The sequence below is a fragment of the Chroicocephalus ridibundus genome, chromosome Z, assembly GCF_963924245.1.
Source record: "Chroicocephalus ridibundus chromosome Z, bChrRid1.1, whole genome shotgun sequence".
NCBI lineage: Eukaryota > Metazoa > Chordata > Aves > Charadriiformes > Laridae > Chroicocephalus > Chroicocephalus ridibundus.
Window position 1 is genome coordinate 75697771 of NC_086316.1, and position 15559 is coordinate 75713329.

Consider the following 15559-nt stretch of genomic DNA (forward strand, 5'->3'; position numbering starts at 1 on the left):
AGCAGCAACAGCAAGGAGACAGGCACACAGGCTGCAAAGAGGTTAACCCACCTATCGGACAGATCTAGAGAGCGCCTGCTCTCTAGCGAGCACTGGCGGCTTGTCATTTGACTAGACTCAGATGTGGACTCTAGGTCAGTTCGGCCACTCACAGTGGAATCTATGCTATCATATCGCCTTGGAAGTAAATACAGCAAGAGCAGGGAGACATGGAGGACACATGGTTACACAAAATGAACACTGCAAAGAAAAGTTAGTGCTTAAAAAAAAAAAATCCAAGGGGAAGGCACGTGCTATTCTGAAGTCAAACTGTCTGTTGGCAGCAAAACACACTTCAAGGACAAAGAATAATACTTGTTATCCTTAGGAGAGCAGGGGAATAAAGTATATGCCCTTCTATCAAAAGAACACAATCACGTGTAACAGCTGATGAAGAGGATCAGAACTTTTCCAGCCAAATCCAAATGTTGTTAGAAAAAAAAATCCCAGGTGTTAGTACAAACTGTTTCAATTGAAGCACTTTGGAATAGACAACTTTTTGTCCAATTCAAGACAGGTTTCAGCAGAACCTTGTTTGGTTCCTCTGGGTCTGCCCAGGACAGCCTCCTACAAGCTGTCACTTCCTCAATCACCTACTGCAGTCTGCCATGAACACTGATTTCATCAGGTGGCTGCCTGGCCCACAGCACTTAGTGCTGCTAGGAGCAAAAGTCAAACAGAATTTGGTTTTGCAATACTCAGCTACAACTGAGTTCTGAAAATATTTAAGATCTACCCAGCCAGCTCTCATTAGAAATACCTGTCTGGTAAGAAAGAGAATCCCATATAACTTCTCTGGAAAGCTTTTTTGCATTTTCTAAGTTTTGAGATTAAATATGTAGCAAAAAATCTTGCTGGGCTTGTGGAAAATGCACAGGAAACAGGAAAGCTCAGAGGGAATCAATCACCACTAGGACTTGCCTTCCTGGACTGAAAGTAATTAGACAAAAAGCAGACTACAAAGCTCTTAGTTTTTAAGTAAACTTCATCAGCCCAGATCCTTTCCTATCAACACCTTCAGGAAACCAGAAAATATATACATATTCTGTCTTGGTATTCTTTAACAATTCAAACCAGAAATGCTTCTTTGGAAGGTCTTATGAACTCATGTATCCATCAGATACAATTAAAAGTTCACCACCCCTCCTCCTAACAAGGTGAGCCATGAAAGATTCCTTGCACTGTCAACACCACCCCAAGAAGTCACATAACTAAAAGAACACCCAGCCGCCACTGGCTTCCCCACGCTGGAGGAATACCACTGTTCAGGTTGGCTCCTCCATAAAGAAAAAGCTTCAGCTTATCTTCCCAGACTCTCAGCAAGGTTTTCAGCAATTTTACTACTGCAAATCAGCAGTACAGAATAGCATGGGAAAGGGAATAACTTGTTTATATGAAATGCTTAATGGACTAGGAAAACAGCACTAAGAATGACATGTCACACTGCAGTAAGTGCATTTTGTTGGTACATTAACCTCTGCTGCTTAAAATCTCAGTAACAACGTTAAATGTTACCATTAAACTTCAGCTTTTACCATTGAAGACCATAAGGCAAAAAGAGTAAAAATTATCTCAGCCACGCACCTATGAGGGCAATAGAATTCCAGTTCAGACTTCAGGGAACAAGAACATTCTTACCAAGGGGGATGAGGCAGAACAAACCAGTCATAATACATATAAAACCTGGCACCTCCAATTGTGACAGAGTTTAAGCAACTGCCTCCTCCTTGTCCGACACCAAAGGCAGAAGCCGCAGCATGGCCTGTTCTACACACCCACTCTTACCAAGCTGACCAGTACTGTCCAAGTTCTTCTGCTTTCCCCTTACACTTAACTCATCCTTTATTTGGAACAGCGGTTTTGTAAAGTTTTCTACAGTTCCGAGCACAACCAGCTTTAGTTCACAGCCACTGATTCCAGTAAGTTAATGCTGTAATACTTAATACTTAAAAAAGAAAAAAGCAGTGTGAAACTGCTGATTTATGGTCAAAAAGCTAACTTAGAACAAGTAAACTCTCTTTCATCCAGCTCAAAGGAAACCAAAAGGGAAAACGCACTATCAACAGTGCTATGTGATAACAGGGGGAAAAAACAAAACAAAACAAAACCCCAAAACTCATTGGTTGCAGACTTTCTTCTTGAATATGCTGTTTTGACAGAGCTAATAGAAGAACAGGAGTTAATCTGAAACAGAAAATAAATCTGCCCCAAGAAAGAAACTCCTAAGAGGATAACTCTGCTAGACCGTGTTTCACTGGCTTGGGAAGCACACCCACGCAATGGTATCAGAACAACCACTTACCCGGTGCTCTGGCCTGCAAAAGGTAAGGTGAAAGTAGAAACAAGAATAAATGACCTCAGAGTTGAGCATATCTTTAAAAGGTAATTCACTAAACTGTCACATCTAGTGTAATAAATTGCCTTAGGGGTTTTTCCTGGTTCACAGCAGAGTCTCAGCATTAACAAAACATGTAACACCTTCCTATCATAAGCCTTTTCAGAGCCTTTGAGCTGCTCTCCTCTGCTAGAATGGCACCTTCAGGATCCGCTATGGAAAAATCAATGGGAAAAGAAATGCCACCCAGAAGATGGCACCCACCTGATGGCCACATGCTCCCGATAATCCAGATCATAATTTTGTAGGGAGTCAGCACAAGATTCCCGCAGGACCCCTTGCTGCTGCAGGCGCGACGGTACAGCGAACTGGTGCACAGAGGCGTTGGGCTGCGCCGTCGTGTGGTACGGAGGAGGAATGCTGTTACTCGTCTCGCTGCGATAGTCGCTGTCTCGATCATCCACAGCACTGTCAGCATCTTCAAAGGCTAAGAAACAAAAGCAGTTAAGGGCATCGCTCTCATGTTGCCTTGCTGGAACAGTGAAGCCCATTTTATTTACAAAGAATGACCAAAAAAAGGCTTTCTGCTGTGGATATATCTCCATCTGGTAGCTGGTTATAACCTCCAGTTCTCTCAAGTATGCACCAAGGAATTCCTATGATCGCCTTCACAGTCTCCTTTCCCACTTCCTATTATATTAGTTTATTTCTCTTTAGTCTTTTCTAGTAAGCAGATTAAGACATTTTTATTTGAAACAAACAAAAACCACCTAACACCCAAAATTTCATGTTCTTTGCTGCTGCCAAAATGAACATTTAGATGTTGGGGCAAAAAACCCCAACCAGAACATAAACATTCCTTTACGGAAAGGAGCTCTTTCCAGGAATTTTTCAACCTTTAAACTATAATACTGTCTCCTATCTCCTTTTCTCAGCATACTTAAACAGTACTTTAGGGTTATGAATTTTTCTTTTTGTAAAAGTATTAGTTTAAATTAAGAGAAACTAATTAAAAGCACTCTAGCAAAATCAGAAGAACTCAGAGAGCAGCTCTGCTTATAAACAATTATACTACTTCTTATAGGGTAAAAATGGCTACATTTAACACACATAGATACACAGATGAAGTTTAGTACTCAACACTAGTGATAGGCTTCACAAATGAAAAAGCTCTTTTCCAATGAGTCCTTGTCCCTGCAGAAGCACTTTTGCTGGCTAACCCTTCAGAAAAAGGGAACGCAGAGTCATAGTAAGGAAAAGTATCAAAAATACAATATTGATGTATGGCTGTGTTTGGCTGTGCAGAATGCAAGGTTATCTTTGCAAGCTTAGAGTGAAATACACACACGATAGGGCAGTGGAGTGCACCATTAACATGCTTGAAACAAAGGAAAATAAGGATCAGCCATTATTCACTCTTTCCACCACCAAAAGCCTGTCTAAAAGGGACAATCAAATTAAAGCCCCCTCTGGTAAGTTATTAGTGGTATCTGCCCTACACAGCCATTCACCATGAGGCTGAACAATAAAGTGAAAGTGCTGTTTTCATGCCAAATCCTTATAAAAAACCCTGAATTTCATTGCTGGAATTCCAAGGAGATGGAATGCAGCATAAAGGAACACCTTTTTCTTCCGCTGTCACTTCACACACCAATTCAATTCTCATTTTTTTAATCCAAAGTTTGTTCTTAATGATGTTTTCAGCTCCTTCCCGAGTCAGATAACATCAGTTCCCCAAAGTGGATGGAAGAGTAGAAAACAACCCCAAGCAGAAAACATGTCTGCAAAATACAAACCACTGGAAGGCACCCAGCTCTGCTCTCTTAAGTACAATCAATTCAATTTGATTGTCCACACCAAAAATGGAGTTAGGCCTCCTGCTTTTTAGTAGTTTAAATGCTGCATAGTTCTTGTCAGTCTCTAATCAATTGAATAGAAGTAAACAGCAATCATATACTGCTTTATTCAGCTTTATTAAAAGCACAGTGTCCATCAATTTTATTACAGTTCAGTGCTTAGGAGAAACACTCAATATGTGCTACACAAAAATTACTCGATACACTAAAGTACCAAATCCCTCTGAGAAGTACCAAACTTCCAGTCAGTGGAGCAAGGGTTGATCTATTTGTAGATCACAAGGCACACACCATCCTCAGAAGGATAACGAGCTATTACTCTGATGAGCAATGTCACTGCAGAACACTTGAGCCATTATCATCTAATGCACAATAATTACTTTTCTTGGGACAGAAACACTGTTTCAAAGAGCTGCCTAATTCCTCACTTTCCTGCTCAACTAATTTCTTCTCCCCATCAGATCTAACTCTCATGTAAGGTAAAGCCTAAATAACTCTGGTATGTTCTTCCAGCTGTGGCTGCATAATCATTATAAGCACTTGTACAGGCTTAAGTCAGCCTAACTGAGTTACAGGTTCAGGATCTGGTAAAACACATCACACCAACAGCTTTAGGGATAAACAATTTATCTCACCACAAGAGTATAATAACAAGTACAAATCAGTAGTAAAATTATCTGGGTCAAAACAATAGTGCATCCAGTAATTCACTAATATTGGGCTAAACTTAGTATCAGGGCACGCAAAGGCTTACACAATTATGGTTATCAGGTAGCAGGCACAGCTTCTCCAGGTCAGCAACTCTGTCCTACCGATGGGCTCAGAAATCTCTGAATTCCCCAATTAGACTGTTGCAGAAGCACTATCTGGACTTGTTAACCAGTCATCACATCTCACCTCTGCACGATCAAATGAAGATTTCCCATATGAATCACAGTATCTCTAATCAACATCTAAAAATAGATTATTAGTTTAAATGTTAATCAGACATTTCCAGCATATATGCTTATAAAAGGTGGAACAAGAATTTATCCCAGTTCTTACTGGTGTTTAGAGGAGTTCTCTTAGAGGACACAAAATGCTTCCCCAATGACATGTTTGAGGGGTACAAGGCTCCGGCTACTACAAACATGGATGATGCAGGAACACACTGTTTCTCTGATGTACGTGCCATGCATCTACAGCATCCATAGATGTTAATACCAGGCAGAAATCCTCAACGGACTTATAAATAAGGGCCAGCTCAAGAAAATCTTATTCATGCTGAATTGCACCTTACCTATAAGCAATCTCACTTTATTTAACAGAAGTGTTCACAAATGAAGACATTGCTCAGCCTGATTAAAAGCACCAAAACCTGGCCCATATGTGGCTTATTGCACACATTACCTTTGCAAGAAAGTACACTGTGAAATGCCTGCACATGGTGATGATCCATTTCATTAACATATTGGACACTTAGATTTTATTTAAGAGACTGACAAGAACTTGCAGAAGCAGCTTTGAGGATGTAGCATCCCTTCAAAAGGAGGGGTCAGGCATTACAGCCCATGTTTCAGCAAAATACCCCTCACAACACACACGGTGTGATAAATTCAAACACAATCCCCTTCAAACAGATGACACACCAAATTTTCTATAAGGAAAGTTGTAGCTTAGCCTCAGTCTCTGAAGATCGGTTAATTAATAACAAGATACTTAACAATAAACATAAAAAGTCATTAATTGTTTTATCCCAGTTCGAGAAACGTCACATGTACCAAAGAGCTCTTAAGGGATGAAAACTGTTGCTGGACCCACTGTGCAAAGAGTGTGGGGTAAGGCTGAAGGGGCAGGGCAGAAGCATGCTGTTCATATTTAACATTGAATATTCATGCATATAGGCAGCATAATAAGAAAACCCAATGGACAGTCACATCACACAGCAGGATTTTACAAAGAGTGGGGAAAATCAAGACGGGAGATAGCTTCTCTGAAACAAACCACCTCCTAGAAATCCTGTTGTTACTCCCCACTCCTACACCTCCAGAAGTTATTACACCACTGCTGCAGGGCAGAACACATTTAGTTTTTAATACACTGACCTCAAAACCACTTTGCTCAGTCCTGTCATGCCAGCTTTACTAGTCACATTTAACGCCTGGCAACTTTCTTTACATCAAGCTTCAGGACAGGAAGGAAAGCTAACAGCAACATTATTATAGGTGACTGGATTAATGCACTTTCACAAGTGTTTTTGTTGTTTTAAGGTCCCAATGCACAGCATGAGCTCTTCTCAAAAGGCTGCGTTCAGTTGAAATTGCCTCCTGCTTTTCTAGCAGTGATATTTCATCAGCCACCGGGAGCTAGGGTCCAGTTATCCTCCAAAAACTTGAGCAAAAACCTGGACAAAAGCAGCAAGTGCAGCACACTCAGCCATTTGGGAAGAAGGTGGTTCATTTAAGGTTCTGTATCCCAAAATCCCCACTACTTCTCCAAAATAAACCACTGCACTTCCACAGTTCTTGTCTATTTTTATAACAGCAGAAAAGACAGAAGAGTACTAACTGAAGGAATGACTTCCAGTCCAAGTCCTGTAGACATCTCTGCCAGCTCCACACCAGGGCCTTTGCAACTCACCTTCCCCACCCTTCATCCATTTAAACTTCTTTTCGTGATATCTGCCAACATCTTTCCTTAAGTCTCAGAGCCCATACTCCACCACCCACTAAACCACCGGTCACTTCTGATAATCATCTACACTTTCTGAAATCTTATAATCAAAACGCATGCTAGTTTAGAGAGGACTACTGAAGTAACAAGGAGGGAAAAAAAATCTCAGAAGGATAGGAGGCCATATTTTTGAGGCTCTTCTAGAGCTCTCCATACTAAAAACTCATAGGTTTTGAAAAATTATTTAAGTGGAGCTTCACAAGTCATTAGTCCATCCTGTTGCCCTCACCACTTAAAAACAGACTAGAAATTTAAATAATTTTAAGACAGCAAGTTAGCAATATTCAGTCTTCACTTTAAGAGCTTTCATAACCTTGTTTTTCCCACTTGAAAATACTTTCTGCTGCTGAAACACTCAACAGCCAAGAACTGGACTGACACTCTGAAGTGCAAAGACTGCCTTGAACATCTACCCTACTTTAAGTTTTTCCCTCTCCTAAAATGAAACCAGGTCAGCAGCACAAGACATCCCTTTTCTAAAGCTCCTTCTGCCCCACTAGAAAAGCTCTGAGCTGCATTTCTCTTGCAAGAAGTTCTCATCAGGAAAACGTCTTCCAGCTACATACATGCTGTTTCCGCTGCTTCCTTCTCAGTTGCTGTCATAAGTTTACAATTAGAAGTATATTTTTCATTAGGTCGTCAAGCTAAGGACATCACTTCGAAACACAGTCATCAACACTGGCTGAAGCCTGCCTATAACATGATTTCAAAGACGACGGCACAGGAAGGATGAAGTAAAGTGAAGGGAGGGAGGGAGTTCCGTGAATACAAGGACTTTTTAAAAACAAAAACACCACACACCAACACTACAGATAAACACAAGAAACACCATCTACACAACCTTCCTAAATCTCTGACTGACCAATGCCTAAGCACCTCATTTCCCTCCCAAACACAAAATAAAGCTATTTAGGACAGTAGTCTTTGTTTTAGTATATGAAAGTTTAGTATACAAATACTTTAGTATACAAAAGTTTAGTTAGTTCTCACCTAAGAGAACTCACCCGAGAATAGCCCCAAACAATTGGGACATCCAACAGAAGGAGGAGGTTTGCCAGCACTGTAGATGCCTAAAGAACTTACGGTCCGATCAAAGACAGCTGAACAAGGAGGACAAATATGTTGCAGGAGGAGAAACTGGGAAGTCACTGGTAGAGGATTTCTAAAACGCAGAAGAGGTCTACCCATGAAATGCACTGTAACATTAGCTGGACATGAGACTTAAGTTACCTGGCTGCAGTAAGAGTGTCCTCTCCAAATTCTACTATGTCAAAAGTGGAAAAGCATCAGGCAGAATCTCCTCCCCGCTGGCGGTAGTCACGGTCACCTTTCCTTGTATGTCCCCCTCAGCAACACCCTTGCTCTTTTTTTTTTTTTTTTTTTTAACAGAGGGAACAGACATATTCGTTTTAAGACCAATGGATCAATCTTTGCAGGTCCTACAGGCAGTAGAAGCCACACACTGTAGCTTAAGCAGAAGCCTCACCTGTTGGAATCTGTGAGAATTCCACAAAGTGAAGATGCACTTTTTCTGGAAAAATTAACATTAAGCTGTGCGGCCCTCTGGGAGAGTTCACACACCAGTCTTCAGGTGTGGGCATCAGCTCCGCATACCACAGACAGCTGCAGTATCTAAGTTTTACCTTTCCAAGGCTGCTAAGCACTAGTTAAAACAAAACCTTACCACTTGTACCATCATGGTATCTCACTGAGCTTGAATACGCTACAATACCTGCAACCCTTCTGTCACACTGGTGTCCACTAGCCATTTCTGCTTTCAGATTTGCTCCTATATGTAGTATTTGGAATGTCTGTGATCACCCCCAGCATATCTTTGCACCTTAGTAAAACAGTCACTACAAATTCTCTTGTGTTTTTCGGTTACTGCAAACATTAACTTGGGGTTATGTGGGTATGAAGAACAACACAAAAGAAGGGTACAAGCAGAAAAACAGAATCATCTTTACAGGAAAACAAGAATGGTCGAATTCTTCCTTTTTGTCTTCAAGTTCCAGTAAAGGGTGCAAGCAACTCATCTTAAACATGGGCAAACCACAACTAAACAGTGAAAAGAATTAATCGACAACCATCCACGCAAATATGAAGATTTGGTGAAAGTGAAAGAAAATACAATGGAGCAGATTTTCTATATGCATGAATATTTCCACTTTCCTTTTACTAGAGCATGCTGCATCACTGTAGGATCAGAAAACTTGCAAGAAATCAAACTGTTACGTACTCAGCTGCTCTCCCCATCCGAAATAACTCCAGTTGCCTGCATGTAACGCAAATGGCAGCAAAGAATAGGAATGGAAAAAGAAAGCTTAGAAAAACAAACCACAAGCATACTTTTCATGTATTTAAAATGCCTTACATATTGTAAGCTTGAAAATGTAAGAGATTTTTTTTCATTATAAAAACATTACATTTATTTTGGGGCTTACTCTTCTCTGTCTGGCTTGTTTATAAGACATTCTGAAGATTCAGATCACTATAAGCTCTAGGAATAATTGAGCAATCGTGTATTAATTAACACAAGTAGACAAAATATTTATCAGCACACTACTTAGCAAGAGCAGTTAAACACTGTATTTCCTAGTACACACGTTATCAGGATTACAGACAGAATGACTCAGAAACTAGAGTCCGGTTAAGACTGGACTCTAAACTGTGCAAGTCAAGCGGCAAAAGTTGCTTCATCTTTCCACTTCTGCTCCCTTCCCAGAACAACGCTAACCCAGTGGTGAGAGCCCTTCACCAGAAATAAGAGCATGAAAAACTCTGTTTGCAGGTAAATTACCGTTAAGTGAAGAGTACTTTGTTATCTATACACACTGGTAGAAAACCCTCTCTCTCCCAGCATATTAAGGATGCAAATAATCACAAGTTAATTCTGCAACAGTAAGCAAATCTCTCCATGTTAAAATTAAAGGTGACAACAAAACTCATGCTAAAACTAAACTGCAAGTTGGTAAGACAGCCATGTTATTACTTATCAGTATCCACGTTGTCACGCCGAGGTCATTCTCAGTATGATGGAGGCAACAAACTACTACATACAACCCTCAAAGCTCTTTGGAAGAATTAACGCAATTTGCAACTCAAATAAACGCTTCAGAACCAGAATTTTTAGAAGATGGTGTGTAAAAAACACTTTAAAAAGTGAAGTTTACAGGAGTGTTGATGCATAAGTGCAGCAGGCAATAAACAAATCCTTCACATGCAGGCGGAGAACAAGCAAGAGCTTTCTGTCGTGGCTACCAGCCCCATCTCTAGCTACCAGCCAGGCACACATTTCCAGGAAAAAGATAGCTCAGAGGATTCAACAAATTCCTCCTCCTGCCCTCATTAACAAGACTCAAAGTTGAAATGGACTAGGTTCTTGCTTTTACCTAAAATTGCAAAAAAAACAGTTCTGAAAAAAAGAATCTTTATCCTAAAAAAATCACCACCAGACAGTAAGCAAGCAAGGTCCTGGTTAGTAACTTGGTCTCCCAAGGGTTTAGTCCATATACACATGTAATACATGTATTTCAATTTTATGGGAGAAGAAAAGGTGGGCAGCAAAAAGAAAAATAGGCACAGATGTGAACTATCCCCTCTCCCTGCCCCTCCCTCCCCCCCCCAAAAAAAAAAAAGCAAAATAGAGTTTAACCCTCTTTCCCCATCTGGGAAATAATGGTGCATCAGAACTACAACCAGGTTGCTCCTTTCTTCTTAGACATAAGAGGTTTACAAAGCAATGCAGTTCCTCAGATACACCTCAGTACTTCAGGGTCCCTGGACTACAGGCTCTCGCACACGCATGCGGTGCTTTGCACAGGTACAGCCATAGCTCAAGTTCAAGTGGGACTTGTATTATCTAGTAGGGCTTCAAAGGTAGGTCATTCCCTTCTGACTCCTACAGGCGTAGTTAGAGGGGAAAAAAGTAACACCTCTGCTTGCTTTGGTCATTAAACGAAGCAGCTCTGCCCAAGTACCTGCATGGAACAAATTCAATGATATTTTTACCAGGTTGATTTAGAAAAAACTTCCTATTAAACTGGTATAATGCTGAATAGGTGCAGTTTCCATGGAGCATAGAAGGGTTATTCCTCTCCTGCCTACAGGAATAACAAATAAAAACTTTTTTCTTGTTTTTTAACAAGTGAGAAAAACTGAAGTCCATAGAGCCAAGCACCAGCAGACTACCATCTGAGACATGACAAATGCTGCTTCTTGGGTCCACAGCAGCAAGTGTGACAAGCCATCATGTGGACAATGCATCTGGGCCAGCCATGCTGGCAAGATGAACTACCCAGATGCATCAGAAGCATACCAGGATCCACCAGCCAGTGTTTACGTGGCCTGACCACAGGGCTATCATCTCCGGCTTGTTTTTTACAACAACAAAAATCCACAGATTGCCTAATGATCGTCTTTGACAGAGACCTGAGCGTTTTTCAGGGGGAAAGAAGAGGAGAAAGAGGAACATGCAACCAAACTAGCAAAGAAAACAGGAGTAAAATACATGCATCAAAGAGAGATGAGAAGGCGAGACAAACAGAAGAAAGGGTATGGAAACAAGAGGTAGGGAGAGCAGCAGCATCATTGAGGGACACAGGCAGACCGCTGAGGAAAGGGAGCAAGAAGTTGACAGACTGAGAAGGCACTGAGCTTTAATTTGCTGTAATAAATAGTTGACATCAAAGAGAAGACAATTTCCTATTAATGTGTAAGTCAAACAATAGCTTATGTGTATCTTATTCCTGAAAATCTCAAGCTATTAACACATGTGATAGCAGCCTCAGCACCTCTTTCCATCAAAAGGTTCCTATCTCAGGTCAACAGCACGAGGCAAAAGAAACCAACATTCCGGCATTTGCAGCCTGGACTACTATTAAAGATCCAGAGAAACTCTGCAGTGGCACAACATTATTGCACTTGGACTACCTGCTAGTTAAGCCCATGTCATTATTCACAAATGAATGCACGTGAAGTGTCCTACAGCAACTGGGGAAGAAATATCAGAAGATACTATGAATTTTGAAAAATAATATGCAGATCAGAAAAACTACAGAGGAAATGGAGCTTACATTTTCCCAAAGATAAAACTCCAAGACTGACAGCCTCTGCACAAACCACTGTAATCTGCACAGAGGGAATTAATGTCTCTTTAAGGGAAAACAGCAAGCCTGACCCCTGAAGCCAGCTCAGACTGTTCCTAGCCCTTGTTTCCTTGATAGCAAATGGTCTGATGGCTGGCACAACACTACTCACAGTTTCAAACTGCAACAAGAAAACCACCAATGCTAAAAACAAGCCTCACAGATACAAGGTCCATCCTTGGAGGAGAAACATTACCACCTCCCATAGACAAGAGTCCTCAAACTGACAGTGATATCCCTGAGCCAGCTACTTACCTGTCTACCTTACTGCTACCAAGTTCCTTATGAACAGCATGAAAACCCCACAAACTTTCAAAAGCCAGTTAGAGACTATTATTTCCATGCTCATGACAGATCACAGTTGATGCCAAGCAGGGGAGAGTGGAGAGAAGACCAGCTGCTTTTAGACACCAGCTCCTTACCCTGAAAGTTTTCTCACATTGCGAAGTTGGGTCTTGGCTAACCAGGGCGTGCTATAACTAGAGACTAACCGGGAAGGCAATGCTGCAGGAGCAAACAGGAAAAGATGCAGGGACAGAAAGCAAGGGATTTTTCAGCTAGAATCTCAAAACTCCGCTTTTGTTTGTTTTTACTAACACCCACTTCACTCCAGCATCTAACATTTTGGATAAAAGATGAATTTATTAAAGATTCAACACATATGCTGCTTCATTTAAGATTCAGAAGCTAACAGTATATATCTCAGTCCTTCAGCATAATCGCAGAAGACCTGGGCTGACAGTCTTGATATTTTGAAGGTTAATGAAAACAGAATTTCTTTTAGCCTTTTCAAGTCGTTTTTCTGCTTCATAAAAATAATATGCATAACCTCAATTTGTTAAGAAAAAATCCCTTCTAGATCACCTTTGGGAACAAATTTAAGCTTGTACAAACTTGAATTGAAGACACTAAGAAGTCCAGACAGATACAAAATGGAAAGTTGCAATTCTAAAAACATACAACAGCAACATACATTAACACTGGAATAGATGATACAGACAAGTCAGACTGGTTACTCTGTGTGCTCTTAAATACCAACAGTGTGTGTCTTGGTTATCACATTATTTTGTGTTCATAAGTTTCAGTACTCGAAAAATGAGGTTTTATATAAACCTCCAATTAAGGACTAAGCGATGCCAGCAGCCTGGTGCCTTGGAAGCTACAACATTCTTGTCATTAACACATTTTATAAAGCACATCTAAGTTTCTACAGTTCGCTGAACATAACATATGCTTGTTCTGTGTCTTAATTATGCAACTATTCGAGGAGGAACTCCTCCTCCCCACTTCACACTGTCAAGCCTGGATCAGCAGGGACACTGAAGAAAAGCAGAATATTCCAAGTTTTTAGTGCAGGCTAATTTGATTGCCTGTGTGCCATTTTGTTTTATTACTGTTTACAAGTCTCAGAGTGGCTGGGACCTACTATCCCCATCAGAACATTATTGTTTACTGCTGTCCACTGCTTACAGTCATGTTGATACATTATTTAATCCTCCTGTTATATCCCATGCTGAGCAAAGACAGAGAGCATCTAAACAGGTTTATAAAAGTAAACTGAGCTCAGGAAATTACACTATATTTGGTGCTCATAAATTACTGTTTATAGAATACAAACAGAGCTGGGAATGTCCTGGTCAGTTCTTTCTTCTAGATTTAATAAATCTCTTTTCCCCTAAGAGCCTCAACACAGTGCACACAGATGTCAGATTCCATGAAAATGTACATTCTTCCAGTGTTCAATGATCTTCCCAAAATTAAACATGTTATATTTTAACAAAACAAACACTGAATAGCTTTTTAGAACAAAACCAAGTTTTCAGTAAGCAGGGTGACCAAGAGGGTTTCATAACGAGTGCCAGTTCAGTTCTGGAACACCACACATGAGGGCTAAGACGTCTGCTCGAAAGGAGATGAGAAAGCACAGGAGGGAAACGAGCTAGAAGGAGCTGACAGAGACAAGGACAGGCACTAGAGTACAACACGAGTACTCTCCTGACTCACTACTCCCTATTTTTCACCACATTTTACTCTAATCTAGCATTCAGCTCATGCTGAAATTTTGTAGTGTTTTATTTCACTAAATGAAACGGCACTTCTGGCCACCTTTATTATGGCTAAAGAAAATCAGATTGAGAGCTGAGAACTTAAGCAGGGTTTGGATCACCATCAAATCATCAGGAGTATCCACTAAGTTGTTACAAGCTTGGGCAACTCATTATTAACCATAGTAAAAAGAATCAGGCAGAGTGCCACTTAATTTTTTCTACAGTGGAAAAAGCTGCAACAATTCTGTCACTGCACTAATACCTAACACAGCTGCCTTGTCTTAAAATTTCTGGGCTACCAAGGCACACAGACTATTTGGCTAAGAGATGTAAACACAAGAACCAACAAACGTTATATATACTCCTCGTGAGATACAATCTTGGACTATAGCGCACCACCTAACGTTACATCCATGCGTAACAGCAAAGAGGAATACAACATTCTATAGCAGCTGAGATAAAAGATTTGTTGCCTTTCTTTCTTTTGATTTTCAGTCTTGGGCTTTCAGTACAAGCCTCATTGCTCAAGCACACATATTCATGGCTTGTGCATGAAGTTGAGCAATAATTTTTCTTTTCTATCAGCTTAAAATCCTTAATCTAATTTTTAAAAAGGCTACATTCCACTGTGGTAACAAAATTCAAATTAATTTTCTATTATTGCTGTGACATTAAAGGATGACTAATAAACTCTCAGGGTCCTTAAAAAAAAAAACCCACCAGAAAAAAAAAAAAAAGAGGCATTCATGAAGAGCACTAAACAAATTATGAAACCTAGAGTGATTAACCAAGCATCTGCTTTTTTTTGATCACTGCTTATAGAGACACGTTAGTTATTACCAGCGTTCAGTATTTCAGGAAAAGCTTTAGGTTTGGGGCTTATTTAAAAGTCAAAGCTTTATTTCTTTGTCAACACCTTTCAGAACACAGTACGTACTCTAGGAAAACACTAACAAAGTACATTTAGAGGATCAGCAGCAAAACAACAGATCTTGTCTCCTCTAGCGTTCAGCGCTAAGTCAAGCTTTGTTACTGTATAATCTTCTAATATAGCCAGTATTTTTAACTTCCATTTGCTGAGTACTTTTCCTTAGGCATAGGCAGCCCTGAAGCAGCAGGTTTATCCTAAAAATGCAGGCAGACGTTTTAAAGTAAAACACTGAATCCACATTCCTTTGAGTAGACCTATTGTGCCTTCAGCCAGCCCAGGCAGTGAGTACCGCAAAGCCACAAGGAAACAAGTCTCTTAGATGGCATTTATCCTAAATGAAAAGGAACAGGAGCTGCCAGTCACCCAGAAGCAGAGAGGCCAAGGAACTTGCTTTCCCAGCCCATCAGCAAACTACCACAGAACAGCTCGTACTATGGTTTCACTTGTACAGACAAGAGTAGTTTTTCCTCTATCTAGCTTAATTAAAAAAA

The 15559-nt window shown here is 40.4% G+C and overlaps 1 protein-coding gene across 1 annotated transcript in view; it reads right to left on the reverse strand.

Moving 5' to 3' along the window:
* Nucleotides 1–15559, reverse strand: part of UNC13B (unc-13 homolog B) — a 216744-nt gene that overhangs the window by 147624 nt on the left and 53561 nt on the right. The window contains exon 8 of the mRNA XM_063319831.1: nt 2639–2861. Within this exon, the coding sequence (XP_063175901.1) occupies nt 2639–2861 (223 nt within the window). The remainder of the gene's footprint in view (nt 1–2638; nt 2862–15559) is intronic.